Genomic DNA, 18751 nt, shown 5'->3' with positions numbered 1-18751 from the left:
TTCTTTTATTGACACTTTTTTAAAATCAAAAATTGTATTCAGTGTATACAGTTTACATATTATTTAATGATAGGTTCTATGAAAATATTTATTTTTCTTAAATATAAAATTTTATGCTATTTCACAGTTAAAACTAATTTTACTTGGCATTTTTTTTTGAATCTGGCAGTGTACAGCCTTATTTATAAACAAAATGAAAGTTCTTACCGTGGATTTGAATTTTCTATTTTCTATTACAATTAGATTTAATTTTCTTAAAATTTGAAAATTTTTTTAACGAAAAATTTTTTTATGCCACTTAAGGTGTATTTAGATGAGCAATAGCAAATATCAACTTAGATTTAACATGGAATCATCTATACAGGCTGGTATTTCAAATGTTGTTAAAAGTGTAATCATATTGTTCTTTGATTTTAAGCCATACTTTTTAACAGGTTCAGGCAACTAATGACAGTAGTATTGTTAGCAAGCTATCAGCTTCCAAATCTGGTTATTATGAAGATCCTTACCTAATTATGTTTGTGGATAGAGAGCAAAAGAGATCTTCTATTATTAACAGGTAGATAAAAATGTGACCTAGATAAATGAAATAAAGCATTTCAAACTGCTTTATAATGCATACATTTTAAACTGCCATAAACTAAGGAATTATTTTTTACTATAATTTTAAATAATTAATACGTATGAATAATTTAAAACTTAATTTTAATAATTGCACGCATTTGAATACTCACAAAGTTTGAAACTTAGAGTTATCTGCGTCAGATCTAAAATTCATATATCATACATATTTTCTGACTGTTCATGTGAAATTCTAGCAGTTCTAAGCATTAAAAAATATGTAAAATTCCTAACTTCAAACATTCTTTCTTACAAAACTGATATATGGACCTAGATTGAAAAAAGTAAAAGAGAAGTGTTAAAAGCAAGTCATAATTAGTTATGAAAGTAATAATAGTTATTATTCTTTAAGTAATATTACAAAATCATTTTAATTGTTTTACTGAATAACCTTAGAAATTACCAGGTAGTTGTTTAATTTAAAAAAAAATTAAATGTAAATTTGTGCTTGACTACAGCCTTAAATTTTGAAAGCTTGGTGTTGTAATTTAGAAGATTAAAAATTCTCAAATTTCAATAAACTTGATTTAAATTCCAAAAAAGTTTATAGAACTTTGATATATGTGGATAAATGAAGGTGTATGGTATTATCCCCATAGAAAAGTATAGAAGTCTCCTTCTAAAGCATTTTATTTATATTTTTCTGTCCACCACAAAATGAGTATAAAATAATAAGCATATTATATGATGGTTGCAATGAAAACAGAATTTGCCACTTTATTATATGTGTTATGGAATGTTAGTGTTTAACTATTTAGTATTCTACAGTTTCTAAATGAACAAATAACAATTTACTATTTACCATGTAGAACTCATCTTGTGATGCATAAAAATTATCTAAATTTTAATATAAATTTAGATGTATGAAGTACAAAAATTTCTTTTTCATAATTACTTAGAGCAATAATTAAACTACCTTCTTTATCTGTTAAATATTTGAATTTGGATGGGTCTCAAATTGAGCCATGTTTATGTATAAGAAAAATTTTGTTGTTTATGATATTTGGTTTTTATTTGAAAATCCAAGAAGGTTTATTCTTCTACTGCCCCAAATATTGTTAAGATGTTTAACATATTTCCTCCTAAAATAATTCCAAAAATAATATAAATTCTTTCACAACTAAAATATTTTTCTTATCTATCTTTTCTTGTTTTAGAAGTTTTAAAGTTATAGTCTTGACTAGCATTTTATTTATAGCAGTCACAATTTTGAACTTTATTTTTCCTTTTATTTAAATAAATAAATAAAATACTATTCAATATTTGTATTAGATATTTCTAAAAATATGGTTTTGTTTATTTTATACAAAACTTATATTCTCTTTAGAGGTTATTATATAAGATTCAAGGCAATTGAAATGGTGTTTGAATCATGGTTTTCACTAATGTCATCTCTACAATTTCCAAAATCTCAGGTAATTACTTTTTTGTTGGTTTTTGATCCTTCAAAAAATTCATTTTCAATGTAATCTTCCCAAAACCATTATCTTGAAAGCTTAAATATGTTCTTATTATAAAATTACTTGAATGTGTTTACTTTATAGATTATTAAGCCATTTAATGTATGAATATTTAGAAGCAATTTTAGTTTTATTATTATTAACTGTCATTATCTATTTTATGTCTACTCTTTCATTTCTTCAATTTTTATAAATATGCAGGTTAATTCAAAATTCTTGTACAAAAATTTATATGTAAGCCAGGATCTTGATAACAAGCAAGAATCAGTAGCAAACACATTTCTGGTGTGCCACATGCTTAAAAGCAGAAAGATGGGAAGATAAATGATGATAATTTATTACTCAAAACTTTATTTTTTAAAGAAAAAGTAAGTTGTGAAGCAAGTTTTCAAAATTGGGACCTGCATCTGTAATAAACACCTCATAAAATTTTCTTTTATGAAAAAATTTTGTGTTAACTCATTATTGTGTAATAAATTATCATTTTTGTGGTTTACCTCACATTTTGCAGTCTGACTTTGTGATCATGTGTGTTTGCAGAGATTCCTATTTAATTCTTGCTTTTTGTCATCAAGTTCCTGGTTTACATGTAGATTTTTGATTAAGAGTTTTGAATTTCCCTACATATAAGGACCGAAATAATAACATAATGAAAGAAAAAACTATAGCAATTGTCTGCATTATAAAGCTGAAATAGTTATAAAAGATAAATAATAAGAAATGAACTGAAATTTTGAATTGAAGAAAAACGCAAAACACATATATAAAATAAAAAATATTGTTTTTAACAATTTGTTCTTAGTTATTTAATTCAAAAAACCTATGTTTTTCATATTACAATATTTAATGGAAATCTGCTGTGCCACAATAATTAAAGGAAGTTTTTCTCACTTTATTAGCTTTTAAAGGTAAAAAAATTTATTATAGTTATCCATGAAAATAAAAAAATAAAAAAAAGACTGACTAATAGGAAAAAAACATTTTAATAACTTAAACAAAACTTTAAAGCTGAAAACCTCATTTTTTCGTACTACTGATATTACTGCGTTGTCAGGAAAAAGTGAGGATAAAACAATAATAAAAAAAACAATGCTTATCTGACATTGAGAATTCTAGATCTCAAGTTGTGGATAATTGGGTTTTTACTATAAATGCTTCAATTTGCTTTGAATTTTTATCTAATTCTAAGCTTGCATAAAGAGTTACTTAATTAACATATATATAACTAACTTTTATGTCTCAAGTAGCCAGGATGGCTTAAAACCTGTAACTGTTGCATAGCTTTAGCTCTTTGTGCACTTATCACTTGTATCATAATATCCTTCTTCTAAAATATTAAGTTGCTTTGGTCCTTGAATTTATTCTAGTACTATCTTTGCCTACAAAATTTACATAATTACACATAACATTTACATAATAACTTATAACCACTATTTATTTCTTGACAAATAACTGTTGTAGAATATTTATCTCAGAGATTTTTAAAATATAAGGCAAGTAAAAATTTATCTTTTTTTATTCTTGAGTGTTAAGACAATTATATCTTTAAAATTCTGGAACATTTTTATTTTAGCAAAATAAAATTTATTGTTGTTGTTGTTTATTCAAGTAAGGTTTTTTACTTAAAAAACCTCTGTTTTTGTTAATTTTTTTTACATACAATTAAATTAAATATAGCATTGTAACTTAGTTGATTTAAAAATTATCAACTAAATTATTCTCTACTCCTTCTGCATTGGCAAAAACATAAAGAATTTATCTGTAGTTAGTTGCATAGGGGAAAAAATATTGAATTTTTTCTATTTGATTTTAGTTTAATCATTCTTAATTTTTCTTTCTATTTTAATTTTTATTTAAGGCAATAAGAATTGTGATTTATGTTTTTTCCTGTAAGTTTATAGATATTATGCTACATTTTTGGAAGTTATTTAATTCTTTTACTGATTTATTCATTTTATTGCAGATAATTTCATTAGGTGCTGGATTTGATACTTCATACTTTAGACTAAAACACTACAAAAAGTTGCCTCCCAACTGCAGATATATTGAAGTAAATTATTTTCAGCTCCATCTTAATAAAAAAATTTGCATTGTGAATTCAAGGAATTCCGTAAAGGCATAATTGAAGATATTTAATGCTAGAAAAATCTGTTGTTGGGTATATCAAAATTACTTATTAGAATAAATATTTTTTATAGGTTTGTTTGCTTATTTAACCCTAATGTCTCTTGTACAATTAATGTAACCTCAAATCTATATATCTTTTAACACATTATTTCTTACACTGAAATTCCAAAACTGGATTTATTCCTTTTTTAAATACAGCCCAATCTGTACAATGCTTCTAAATGTGATCTTGATTTCATCAACTTTTCTAAAAATTATATTGTTTGACAAGTTTTATTATATCTATTTTGATTTTTTTTTTCATTCACAAAATTTTTTTTTTCTTCATGAAATAAATATTAGTTTTGCTTTCCAGTTAAAGATTGTGTTGTTTATTGTATTAGTAGTTAGAATCTGATTCTTAATGTCGTATATATGTTTTCATGTATTTCTGTTATTTTTATAATGTTATCAAAAATGAATTTTAAAACTTAAGCAATTACATGCAATGACTACTTCATACTAATTTTAGTATTTTTTTTCCAGGTAGATTTTTTTCCTGTAATGAGTAGGAAGAAATATTGCATTGAAAAAAATATTTCAAAAATTTCTAATTTTGAACTCTTCTTTGATTTGGCTGAAGATAAAATAGGTATTCTTATAGTCAGTGGTTTACAGTTATTTCATGACAAATTTTATAATTATGTTAAAAATATTATTTTTGTATTTATTAATAATTAGTATTATTCTTAAAGATTAACAATCTTTCTAATATCTTATGTTATTTATTTATAATTATTATTTGAATACTTGATTACAAGGTTTCATTAAGAAAAGTGCAAATTTTTTTTTAAACCTGATTGATAAATCATTGATCTATCTCTTTAAACTTAGTCTAATTTGGTTTCATGTTTAGTTTTTTATCAAAATTCATTCAAACAAATTTAACATCAGTTTTTAAGCAGCAACTCATCACATTTTTACATTTTCTTAAGTGACATTTTTCTTAAAATTATGTCAATGTTTCTTCCGCTAAATGAACTTGTATTTAATTCTTTGTTTAAATTTTTACAATAAAAATTAGACATTTTTATTTCACTCCTTGGAATAATTTTAATTAGAACTTAGTATTACCTTAGAATTATTTTTTGAAACACTAATTGATTCATTACGAATCAAAACAAAAAAATTTATCCATCATTTAGATTTTAAAAACAATAAATATATTTTATTATTAATGTATCAATGCTACTATTTTTACAGTTGAAGAAACAATGCAAGTCATTTATAATTTTAAAAAGTAATAAATTTTTAATTCAATTTAAGTAAATTACAGTCTTACCAGTGCGCTCTTTCTAAATATACTCTCAATCACTGTGCCTTATTCATCATCTAAGCAATTTTTCAAGTTTGAAAGTTATGCTGAATAATGTTTAATTTAATCCTATAAGTATTATGAATATTTTTATGCCTATTCCATGGAAAGAATTCAATTTGTATTAAAAGATAGCATACATTTTAAATCATTTGCGAAAGCGGACAAGGAAAAGTCAAAAATATGGTTGCATTTTAGGGAAAGCTTTACAATTTAATGACACTGTATTTGGTCTCTTTTATTATTTTTTATGTTTTTATCTTATTTCAATATCATAAAATCAAGCATTGGAATTTTGTGCAATATTATGATATTAATATTTTAGTTGCATCAAATGAGGAATATTCAATGCTAGGAATAGATTTGAGAAATACTTCTGAACTGGAAAAAACTTTAAAATGTTTAGATGTTGATTTTACATCACCTACTTTATTTCTGTCTGAATGCGCAGTGACATACATGGATACTAAAAGGTTTGCATTTAGAATTGTCTGGAAATTTGTTAATTGTTTGTTATTAAAAATATACAAATAAAATAAGAATGCTAGTTTTTTTTTTACAATATATACGTTTTTTTTCCTTCATTTTTTTAAATGTATGATATTAACTTTTAAAATGTAGCTGCTTCTATAATTAAATGAAAATTAACAAAAAATATGTTCCCATTTGTAGCATTAGTTAAATAAAAATTTTTTTATCTCATTTGAAAATGATTTTGAATTGCATAATAATTTTTAATTTAGAATTTTCTTAAAAGGAATTTAAAATTGTTAATAGAAAAAAAAATTGAGTCATTTTTTTTGCTTAAATGTAATTTTAATGTCCTTTTTTGTTACTTTTAATTTCAAATAATGTAATTTTTTTTTTTTTTGTATTTAGTTATTCATTGCTGAACCGATCTTGCAGTATCTTCTAGTCTGGTTTTTTTATTATTAAGTCGGAAAGGAAAAATTATTATATCATCTAAAATTCTAAAAATTTCTATTAATGTTGTGTAGGAAAATTCTGATGCTGTTGTCTTAGAAAATCTGTCACATTATATTCAATTAATCCTTATATTAAATAAATATTGGTTTCTTCCAAATGTTGATGTTAATATTAAGTGTTTTATCATTTACTTAAATTTTTTCATTACTATGTCATAGAATTTTTGATTATGTTTTAAACGCATGGATGAGATTTTTTAAAAAACCAATGTAAAGTACATAAAATTAGGGTAAAGATAAATCTAATTACTGAATACAATGTACAATAATGTTTCTGAAAATGAAGACCTGGCTCAGTTTTGCTTCATTTTGGCATTAGAAATTATTCCTGGAAAATGGATTATTTATAATTTTTATGTGCCATTTTGAAGCAAACTTTGAAACTATTCCGTAAGCAAAGTAAGCAACAAAATTGTCTTACCATACTGAATAAGAAATTGATTAGAAATTAAATATATTGCTTGAAACACTGCATGGTAGTAAAACATTAAAAAAAATTATAATTGCTGGAGGGTTTTTAATTTGAAAATTATAACTTAATCTAAGCAATGTGAAAAAAGGAAAAATAATACCACTTGCATACTATAATTTTGGTTCTTTAATTAAGAACCTATTTTCAGTGCCAAAGTACAGATTCTGTTCCTCTACACAGAAGAAAGTTTTTCATTATAGAACTAAAAGTATAGTGTGTCTATTCATGTGACATTATTTTTGCTCTCTTCAGATTGTTCAGTTTTATTCAAAGCACAAAGTTAACATAACTCATTCTTCACTTGGATTATTTTTTGTATCTATGCTAAACAAATTGCACTTCAATTAGTTATTTTACATTTCAGATATTAATTATATCTTAACCAATATATAAGATTTGTAAAATAGTTGTGCATGTTATTGTTTATAATTATATATACATTATGTCCTGTGAAAGTTGCGACAATTTTCTAGCAGAAGTAGAATACATCATAAGGATTAAGAATTACCTAGAAAACCATAACCAGAAATGCCATCTTATGCTGCTAGGGGCGCTTTTCTATTATAGACATGTTGTTCATGTGCCTTTGTACTTGCTCTTTTATTTTTTTAAAATATTTTAATTTCATATTGATTTTATGTTACTATTTTATTTTACTTTATAATCATTGTTCAAAAGCTGACTAATTTTGGGTTTATGTCTACTCATGTTCAACTCCGTAGCCTTGTAATTTTGAACCCAATCCAGAAGACCAAGGAACTCCTCGATCAAATATTGAATGCTGTTTTTGATGGAACTTGCCCGCCTTTGCGTTACATGGACACAAAAACCTCACATGGTTATCCTGTCGGCAAGGGGTATCTAACGTATGATCTGTCTGCCACTGTGGATATTTTAAGTCAGCACTGTGGTCGGTGCAAGTGTCTCCTCATTGGAAGGCAAAGTAAAAATCCATTAAAATAGACTCAGAAATGCTGTTTTATCATAATTTAATGACTGAACGACCTTGTCCAGTTAGTCGTCAAATCATTAAATTATAATAAAACAGTTAACTCTGTACCAATTTAAAAGCAGTTTTTGACAATAATTAATGGAAAACGAAAAATTTAAATAATTTAGATAAATGAAAGTACCTGATGTTCAAAAGCGCGCGACGTAGCTGTTCGTAATAAGACAGTGCCCTTAACGGCATACAATAACATTTCTAGATAATTATCCTGGTTTCTAGGTAATTCTCAATCATTATAATATGCCCTATTTCCCCTAGACGTTTGTCGCAACCTTTCCGGAACATCCGGTATGTATATACATATATATATATTCTTTTGCAGTTCAGATGGTCTTATTAAATGGATTCAGAAGCATTTTCCTAATTCAGCATTTGTTGCTTATGAACAGGTAATTTGTCATTTAAAAAATATCTAGTGTTTTGTGTAACTGGTTTATTCACTGTGCTTTCAGTAAATTCATTTTAATATGTAGCATTGCAGCAAAAAGAGCAGGAATTATTTTCTAATTGTTAAATACTGAATTTAGGCTGCCATAGTTATCCTTTTTATTGTGCGTTATAAAATGATTTTTTAAAAATAAAATAAAAAGTTTTTAAAATTTTCTCTAGGTGTATCCTTATGATGGATTTGGAATTGTTATGTAAGTAAACATTTTTAAATTTTTATAAATTTAAAACTTTAATTTTTTGGCTTTAATTTATGTGCAGTATTAAAATTTAGTAACATAATTACTCATTTGTGAATTATTATTATTAATATTATTTATCCAGAACTGTGTAAAATTTCCTTAAAAGCTGACAGGTTTCTTAGTTTAATATTTATAATAATTATAGGCTGCATTGCCATTTTATTAAATAAGTGGCACCACTTAATGTAAAAAGTATTTTCCCACAAATATACATTTTCAATAAAATAAAAAACGTGAAAGTGGTAACTGATGCATTTATTCAACACTGAAAAGTCAAATTAGTTGTAAATTTTAGCATTTTTTAAAACTTGTGTTTCTTATGCATATTATTAAATTCGCTTCAGGGATCTTACTATATAAACTATACTCATGTAATATAATCATATAATACTCATTACAACTGTACAATATGCATACGTAGTTAAGTCTCGTTAATTAGAGTCTCATTAGTTCGAGTTTAGGAAAAATTTGAATTAAGGGGAAAAATAAATTTTATATTCATAAAATTACCAACACATACACAACATGTAAAAAAATTACTACATCCGCTTTCCAAAACCATCTTAACCATGGATGACATGTGTTTGTGTTCAAAAGAAGAAAAACTAAATTATTATTTGAAACTTTCTATTCTAAAGTGTTACAAGGCTTGAAGAAAAAGAATATTATTGCAAATTTCTAGTCTCTTTTACAACTCTCATAAAATAAGAAAACCATTGTAAGAACTGCTTATTCTGGTCACTATATCACATAAAAATATCATAGTTGAAGCCCTATTTTTAAGAAAAATTAACTTAAAAGCAAAAACTTGTATCTGCTTTCTATTCCATAATATACTGGTTCCTAACTCCTAGACATCCTCCACAGAGAAGGATGTTGTGTATTGAGTACTTATGTTATCAAACACTTTTAATTTAAATATACTACACTTAAGTTAAATATTAATTGAATTAAATAAAGTCGATAATTCAAGTTTTAGGTATTGTCTTTAATATTGTAATTGCTGCTATAGTGGATTTTCAATCTGAAAAATACATTATTAATTATAAATTCGTAAAAACCTTATTAAATTACAATTGTATTGATTTTATGTATTTTTTTTTTAATTTTTACCACCCTTATTTTGCAATATAAGTATATGGTTTTGTTCTCTTTTTTTACATACTAATTTTCATTTCTTAATTTTAGCACATTTCATGCTAGCAACTTATGCAATAATTTTCCAAAACTTTTTTTTTACTTCCATAAATTAAAATTTAGAGAAGTAATCTTTTATCAAAGCTTGTGCAAATTTGTTTAGTTGCAACTTCAATTAAAATTATTTTGTGTTAAACAATTGTAATAATTAATACAAATCTCCTGAATCATTTACATTTGGAATAATAACTGAGGGAAATGGAAATAACCCTTTTTCTACTTTTTAAACATATGTTTGGCAGCTGCAATTATGTATAAACATTTTGCATTTTTAAAAACGTATTTTTATGTGTCTGTCATTCAATATGTTAAATATCATGAATATATTTTTTTACGTTTTTCTAGGAGGAAGCATTTTGATATACTTGGGTGCCCTCTTAAATCTCTGACTTCTTTTCCCTCTAAAGAAGCTCAGTTAGATAGATATAGTAAGATGGTTAGTTGTGTGCCTTACCTTATTATTTCTTAGCGTAGCAATATACTTTTATATTGTTTCGTAGTTGTTTTAATTATAATTGGAAAGTTCCAAATTTACATTTGCTACTTTTTAATAAAATAATTCTTAATTTATCTTTCTTAGACAACAAAACTTTAAAACATATATGATCTGTTATACTTGTTGCTTTTGCTGTACAGTATTTTTTCATTTAGTTTTATAATTCTTTTGACTAATTTTAAAATGACAAACTTTAATTTACTGCTTAATTTATAAATAACTTCATTTTGCTTTTTTTTATATTAAGATGCATGTTTTTTTAGGGTTGGTCCTCCTGTTCTTCTTTATTAATGTCTGATTTCTTTAATGGATTTTCTCATAAAGAAACAGAAAGAATTCAATCCCTTGACGTGTTTGACGAATATGAAATGTGGCATGAAAAATGTCACCATTATATTCTGTTATGGGCATGTCAAGGAATCATTGTGTTGCCTGAAGCATTCTACCAAAAAAGTAAGACTTCCCTGTCTATTTTTAAAAATATTTTATTATATATTTTATTAAAAATTAAGCATTAAAAAAAAAAAGAAAAAGTATGAAATAAATTATATAATTTATCCATGGTATATTAATGTAAAAGTATTTTACTTGTATTTTGCTTTGATGATATTGATACAATATCAAAAAGCACCTTTTATGGATGTAACTGTAAACTGTAACCTTTTATGGTTCAAGAAAGTAGTAGCATCCTTTTGCCAATTAAAAAATATTTTAACTACTTTATTATTTTTTGTCAGTGTCCTGATTTCTGTAAATTGTTTTCATAGTGAACATAATATTTAATTCATTCTGTACTACATGATTTTTTTAAATAAAATATGTTAATTTAACTTTTAATCTCTTTTTATTATTAACTTAATTTTAGTGTTTTTTATTATTAACTTAGTTTTTCTATTTAGTGACAAGCGGAATATAAATTTTTTTGTTGCAAGAAAACATCCCAATCTTGCTTGAAATTAAGTTTAAAATTGATAATATGATTGATTAACTGATTGATTGATTGATTGATTAATTGATTGATTAATTAACTGAACAAATAATTCACATTATTTATTCAGAATGTAATTTTATCAGTCAAAGTAACATTGAACAAATCTATCTATCTCTTAATGCAAGCATATTGTTTTATTAATTGCAAATATATGGATCACGAAATTATCTGTCTGTTCCAAAATGAACTCGAACTAAATTAATTTAATGAATATTATTTATTTTTCTAGTTTCGTAGAAGAATACATTTTTCTGGTTGCATAATTAATTCTGTAACTGTCCAACTGTCTTGGCATATTTGTTTAAAAGCAATTCTCACTGTTTTTCCAATTGAATTTCAACTGAAAAACATGTACAAAAACCAGTTTTGTTGTACAGAAGAAGAAGCGAAGAACAGTTTTAAAAAAATACTACTTTTTCCCAGTCCTATTGTACTATAAGAAGCAAAGTATACTTTTTTTACGTTAAGAAAAGTTTTTTCATTTGGATTTTTAATCAAAAAAAAATTTTTAGTTTATGCAATTTTGCTTGAATGTTTTTTTTATTTATTATTATTTTTTTTGTTTTAGGTTGCCAACTCTCCAAAGAACTACGATTTCCACAATTTAACTGGAAACTAACGCCAGCTAATATTTTGTGCAAAAGGTAACTTATATTTTAGGCAAACAAAACTTTTCTGTACTAATGAAAACATTTTCATGTGTGAAAACATTTTTGATGAACTGTCCATCAGATAGAAATTATAGTTGCTTATAAGTAGTTTATAAATTAACTTTTTATCTAATATTGTCAAATATCAATTAAATTTAAATTATAGTGTTTCTAAAGTTTCTATTAGATAGAAATTAATGTTGCATATAAATTGTATAATGAACTTTTTATCTTGTAATCTTTCTATCATATTTTAAATATGGTTGCATACCTATAATTTAAACTTTTGATATTCTAATAATTGAAAATATCAATCGCAACACTTTTCACACTTTATTAATTTTTCCATGAATATGTAGGAAAATAAAAAAATTACATATTTCTCTTAAAACTATGCGTTTCAATGTTTTATGCTCATGTTCTAATGCAATCACATAACTCATAGAATTTATTTCTTATCTTACAAATGTACGTTTCCTATATTAGTTATTCATATGATTTCTTAGAGTAGCAGTAAATTCTTTTAATTGTGTGTTGTTTTAGCCTTTTTTCATTCATAAATATTTCTCAAAATAACTTTTTGAAGGTTTGGTCACCAAGTAATTTTACTATCTCCAGATTGTTTACTGTTATCAGGTGGATTTGGTCTTCAAGATAGAAAACATCAAAGAATAAGTGGCTTGACTTTATGCAAAATAAGCTCTCTGGATTGCTTCTCTATATGTTTATCTAATATTCAAGACGTTATTGGTAAGTACGTTTTGTCGCAATTCTTTTCCACTTTTATTTTGTAATTTTAGAGATCAGAGCTATTTACTCCTTTGCCATTTGACAGCCTTTAATAATAGATACTCGATTATCTGTTTGCTTAACAAGCAGAATTCAATATATTATCTAAACTTGTGTGAAATTGCTTGAATAAATTCTGAGTAAATCTAAAAGGTTGACAAACATTTTATGGTACTTCATTAAAAAATCTTATTGATTTCTATTCTATTCCTATTAAAACAGAACAAATAACATTTTTTCTCTGTTTGCGTAGTAGATAATAGTTATTTTGGGTAGACTTGAAGTAGATATAATTCTGAAACCAGTGCCATTACTTTTTTTTTTTTTTAAAAAAAAACTCCAATTTTGTTTTATAAAAAATTGTTGAAAGTTTAAATTTTTGCATACAAGGATTTTTCCTTTAAATAATGTAATAATTGGGCTTTCTCACTTTAATAAAGGTGCTTTCAAAGAATTTTCCAAAATGTTTTCCTACAATAATACAACACAATAAAAACTGTACACTTACAATGTTTTTCTTTATTGCAATTTAAAGATTTTTCTACATTTTAATGATGGTGCTTTCTAAAAATGTTTCAAAGTGTTTGCCTTTAGTAATATAATACAACAGAAAATGTAAATTTGCAGTGTTTTTCTTTATTTCAATTTAAAGTATTTTTTCATTTTATTGATAGTGCTTTCTGAGAATTGTTTTAAAATGTTTGCCTTCAATATTCCAATACAATAAAAAGTATAAACTTACAACTTTTTTCTTTATTGCAATTTAAATTGTTGACCAAAAAGAGTGAAATGAAAAATACAGTAATTAATGGGAGTCAGAGTTTTTTTTTCTAAATAGTTTTCTCTTTTGGACTTACTACATTGTCCATTTTTAGTCCTCACTTCATACTTTGAATTTTAGTACACAAACAATTTTTTATTAATTTCATTTTAATTGATGTTGAATTAAGTTCTTTAAATTTTTCATAGGCAAAAGAATGTTCCACACTGTCAGTTATTTGTCTGATGGTACTGCTGTTGTCTTAGGAGGGCGCTCAGCTCCAAAAAAAGTATTTGAAAAAGTAGTAACTTTCAGATTATTCAAACAAGAACACCAAATAACTGAGAAAGATTTAAAGGAAAATAAATTCCTTCAATCCATTTCTGTTGAAGAAAATGGAGATATGTGCCATGGCTCATGGAGACATTCTGCATCTGTTGTTAAAATTAAAGGTAAACCTAATGCACAGTTGTAAGAATTTATTTAATGAATCTAGTAGGAAAAAAAATGCCAAATGACATTCTGAAAATGTTAGAAATTTTAGGTTTAAAGACATGTTATTTATAAGCTTTGAATTTTGAGTGCTGAATATTTATATTATGACTAAATCTAAAATGCCTGTTGCTATTTACTTTTAAAGCTGATGTTCCTAAATTCTCTAAAATGTTACTCGCACTTCTCCTGGTAAAGTCTTTTGTAAATTTTAGTTTTGGTTATATTGTTACTTTTTCAAAATTTTAAATAAAAGAATAGCAATGATTTATCCAATCAAAGTATGAAATTGATTTAAACAAATCTTAAGATAAGAACTTACAAATAGTATGTTAAAAGGGAAAAGTGCTAAAAGCAACTAAAACCAAATTTGTCTTGTGTAAACAATTTAAATAAAAAGTGGACACACCGGAGTGTGTTCCCTGATGAAGTGCCATTTTTACTAAGATACATATCTTTCCAAAAAAAAATTTAGCTTGATTTCGGTTTTTAACTTTTTATTTAAATTGTTCATACTTTTTTACATACTAATTTTGCATACTTTTAAAATTGAATGTTAAAGATTTTGTTGAAGGTTTGTTTTATTCACTCTGAACTATAAAATAATTTTAATGGATGAATAAACATCTTAAAATAATGAAGTCTTAAACTTTTTAAAAAAAATTTTTTTCAGAAAAATGAATTATTTGCTTTGAAATTACTTAATAGGTTATAAACCGCCAGTGTCTTGCCCTTTTAGGTGTGGTAGAGTTTATTGCCCAATGTATTATTAATAAACATAAGGTATTAAATTTGGCTAAGTTTATGTAAAAATTTTTAGACATATTTTCATCTTAGTATAATCATATTAGCATATTTTCATCTTAGTATAAAGGGCTATTCTTATGGAAATTGAAATATTTATATAATTTTATATTTACAAAGAGTAAGTATATTATATTGCAAGTATTATATTACAAGTTCTTTCACCTGGCACCTTAACTATCTTTACTTTTTTTTTCTTATTACTTATGTTTTAACCGAATTAAATTTCTATGTCATTTAACACTCTAGGATTAAGAAATCTCCAGTAAATCGCTTTCCTAAAAAAAAATTTTTTTTTGCAGATTCAGATTGCATTGTAATATTTGGTGGTTCATCAGCTAAAAAAATTGCCACTGATAAATGTTGCATCTTAAATACAAGGGATTGGATTTGGACCGAAGTAAAAAAACTTTTCATTTTTCCTTTCTACAATATATGTGTGTGTAGTGTTGTAAATAGTGCAAACGGTGATTCAAAAATTGCGTAATTACCACTTTTTTCATTGAAAATGATTTATTTTTTTAATAAACTTAGAGTTATGAATATTTTATAATATTCTGAAAACTACTCTATTTTGTACTTGTTTTCAAAAATGTTCCTCTTAGAAATGAAACTTATAATGTTAACCATATTTTAAGAAGTGCTTCAAGAGAAATGCATGCATTATAAATATAAAATTTTTTTTAAATTTTTAAAATTTTTAATTGCTTTTAAAATGTGGCCAAATATTTTTTTAAAGCCATTGTTAAAAATACTGTTACTAGCATTGGCCAGTTGCAAAATTTGTCTCCATAACATTGATTCTGTTTGCTAAATATGCTTAATCTGGAAATATTTAAAAAGTGATTGAGTAAAGACAAGGAAACAAAATGTTTGAATTAATTACTACCAGCTAAAATAATATTTGAAAATAAAAGGAAATATATCTATAAGTTAAAACTTACCAACTTGATTTTAAAAAAATCTGAAGAAACTAAAACTTTTAAATCTCGTCATGTTAAATTATTGTTATTATTTCTTTTAATCTCTATGATCTGCCTGTTGTGCAAGGTAACCCAGAAAGTAAGTTTCTTTTTGCAACACAAGAAAAGAAAATAATCGGGGAGATTATTATTAAATAATGAACTAATTAAATAATGTATTGAAAGGGTAAGACTTTTTTTTGACATTGATACCTCTGTTTAAGCTATATAATAGTGAGACATGATTGTATTCTGACATATATAACTCTTGTATTCATTGGTATTCATACACCCTTCTGCAATATCTAAAAATATCAAAATTTTTCTCTTTCATTTTTAACACACTAGAATCAATTATATTTCAATTTCGAATTTTTTTTTTTTAAGGTAAGCACTCAAGTGGAAACACCATCTCCAAGGCATTCTCATAGTTCAACTACATTTGAAGGAAGCAAAATTGTTATTACTGGTGGCCTCTCAGAAAATGAAAAAATTTTAAACTCAGTTCATGTTCTTGACTGTCAATCATTGAAATGGTCAGTACTAGAAGTATCTGGATTACTCCCCAGGTAAGAAATGCATTTTGGAATCCAGCAGTCCCGAAAAATAGAAAATTTTTAAATCTGTGAGGTACATTTCAGAATAATTTAAATCCCTGCAATACAATTTATGTTTTAAGCAGAGCTATTTATGCCCACTTACTTTATTGTATATGCTAATAATTTGTGTTGTATTATAAAGGCACATAATAAAACATTTATTCTTTTACATTATACAATTTATTATTAACATTTTTACATATTTTCATATTAAATACATTATTAAGATTCCTTAAGTTTGCCAAATAAAATTATTATTTATTTAAAAAAAGTAATAATTTAAATAATGAGAGTTGTTTATTTAATGCGCAGAACATATAATAAAATTCTGCTCTTAGCTAGTAATTTATTCTGTATATCTTATAATCAGTGTTGAACAGCCAATCTGTAGTGAATTTGCGACTACTGATGTTTAACTCTTTGGCGTGACAATTTTCAACTTGTAAAATATCAAATATCTTGTTGCAGAACATTAAATAAAATTCTGCTCCTCTCTAGTAGTTTATTCTGTATATCTTATATGCAGTATTGAACATCTAATCCATATTAAATTTGTAGCTACAGTTATTTAACTCGGTGATTTTACAATCTTGAATTCATAAAATATTAATATCTGTATGATGAATTAGAATATAGATAAATAAGTTTAAGTTGTGTATTTACAAATATTTTAGACAATTAAAATATACTACAAACATTTAATCTGAGATATAACAAATATTTTAATTGCTTGCTAATAAAAAAAAAATTTATTAGCTTGTGAAGTACAGAATTTCTTTAGCTGTGACTTCAGAACTTGTTTTCTTTTAAAATAAAGATATTTCACTTTTAGACCTTCTCACATTTTTTCCTTAGAAATAAAAGTTCGGGATTAACTAATATATAATTAACAATAAACTTTTTTTATTTGCAAGAAATATTTTTTACAATTTTGAAAACTTGTTTGAATTTATTGATATCTGTGCTGTTTAGTATTTTAGGATAAATTAACTAAGAAATTGTGATTGCAATCTCAAATTTCTTTTTTCAGATATTCCCACACTTCACATCATTTTGATAACAAAATATTTTTGATTGGAGGCATAACAAGCACATCTGGTATTTCTGCTGGAATAGGAATAATTGATTTAAAAACAAATTGTGCTACAGAATTATCATTACCTGTAAGTATACTCACTTTTTTTTCTTGTCTTGGTAAATTACAAATTTATTTCATGAGCATGAAACTAACTCAAGTTATTTTAATATCGTTTAGAATAAATAAAATAGACCTTTTAATTAGAAAAGAATGAAATATTAGACTTATTGAAGAGTGAAAAATTATTTAGAACTGCTAGATTCATTAATCTATGTGTGAATCTTAGATAGCTAGCTCATATATTTATTCATCTAAATATATTTTACTGAGTAAGCCTCTGGTTTCATAATTTTTACATTTGAATGTACCACTTTAAAGTCCCTAATTGCTCATGTTATGTCATTTTCTTCAAAAGTATGCTTTTAAAATAATTAAAAATAGAATGTTTTTATATTTATAATTTTTTGTGTTGCCTCTATGAGAATCCCAAGCAATTTACTATTATAGAAATTCTGAGTATGGTAAAATGTTGAATGAACTTTATTTTTTACCTTGAATTTGATAATTTCTTTCTTTCACAGGAACAAGATCCTGAATATCCCATCATTCTTAGCAATCATTGCAGTGTGATATACAATGAAGAATTTATTATCGTTGGAGGTGGGGGGAATTGCTTTTCCTTTGGCACACATTTTAATGACAGAATTGTTACTGTAAAAATAAAAGATTTATTTTAACTTTTGTTATTTTCTATCACTTGTGTATGCTTATTTAATATATTTACAGAATTTACTGATGCCGGATATCTCTAAAATAACTGACAAGCTGAAAAAACTACTAAAATACTGTAGAAAGAGAGGGAAATGCACTTTTGCTGCAATCTGTTTAGGAAACTAGTTTATTAATTCAGATCTAATTTCAAATTTTTTTCACAAATAATGTCGTGGGCTGCAAAAATTAAATATGTATAATCATTACAACTGAAATATTTACACACCTGTTTGTTAACTTTGCTTCACCTACCTCTGCTTCAAAATTGGATTATTTTGAAAAACATTAAATTAGGATTTTTATCAAATAGCAGAACCATTTATTACAAGTTTTAAAAAAAAATTGAACTTGGTGGAAATAAAACTTTAAGTCTCCTAAGCAAAATGTACTAAACTGTACATTTTTTAAATTAATTTTTAAAATTGTCAATCAATTTTAAAAAAC

The 18751-nt window shown here is 25.0% G+C and overlaps 1 protein-coding gene across 3 annotated transcripts; it reads left to right on the top strand.

Moving 5' to 3' along the window:
* Window positions 1-168: 168 nt before the first annotated feature.
* LOC107439379 (tRNA wybutosine-synthesizing protein 4) lies at window positions 169-18278 on the top strand. Of its 3 annotated transcripts, none has more exons than XM_087153679.1 (17): window positions 169-368; window positions 435-559; window positions 1949-2036; window positions 4045-4131; window positions 4734-4839; window positions 5888-6035; window positions 8352-8418; window positions 8639-8670; window positions 10261-10351; window positions 10675-10864; window positions 11971-12046; window positions 12639-12802; window positions 13811-14053; window positions 15200-15297; window positions 16247-16428; window positions 17489-17621; window positions 18118-18278. In XM_087153679.1, the coding sequence occupies exons 2-17, from the start codon at window positions 516-518 to the stop codon at window positions 18271-18273; spliced, it is 1905 nt and encodes a 634-aa protein (XP_087009805.1). In that variant the 5' UTR covers window positions 169-368; window positions 435-515; the 3' UTR covers window positions 18274-18278. The 3 variants fall into 3 exon arrangements, with proteins under 3 accessions (XP_087009805.1, XP_015907438.2, XP_015907439.2); XM_016051952.4 differs by having other exon boundaries at window positions 171-364; XM_016051953.4 differs by lacking the exon at window positions 435-559 and having other exon boundaries at window positions 233-368.
* The last annotated feature ends 473 nt before the right edge of the window (window positions 18279-18751 follow it).

Source organism: Parasteatoda tepidariorum, chromosome 10 (assembly GCF_982258835.1).
Source record: "Parasteatoda tepidariorum strain Cologne lab strain chromosome 10, Ptep-v5.0, whole genome shotgun sequence".
In the NCBI taxonomy this organism is placed as follows: Eukaryota; Metazoa; Arthropoda; class Arachnida; order Araneae; family Theridiidae; genus Parasteatoda; species Parasteatoda tepidariorum.
Note: the sequence above shows the minus strand (reverse complement) of the source record. Positions and strands in the feature narration are given on the sequence as shown.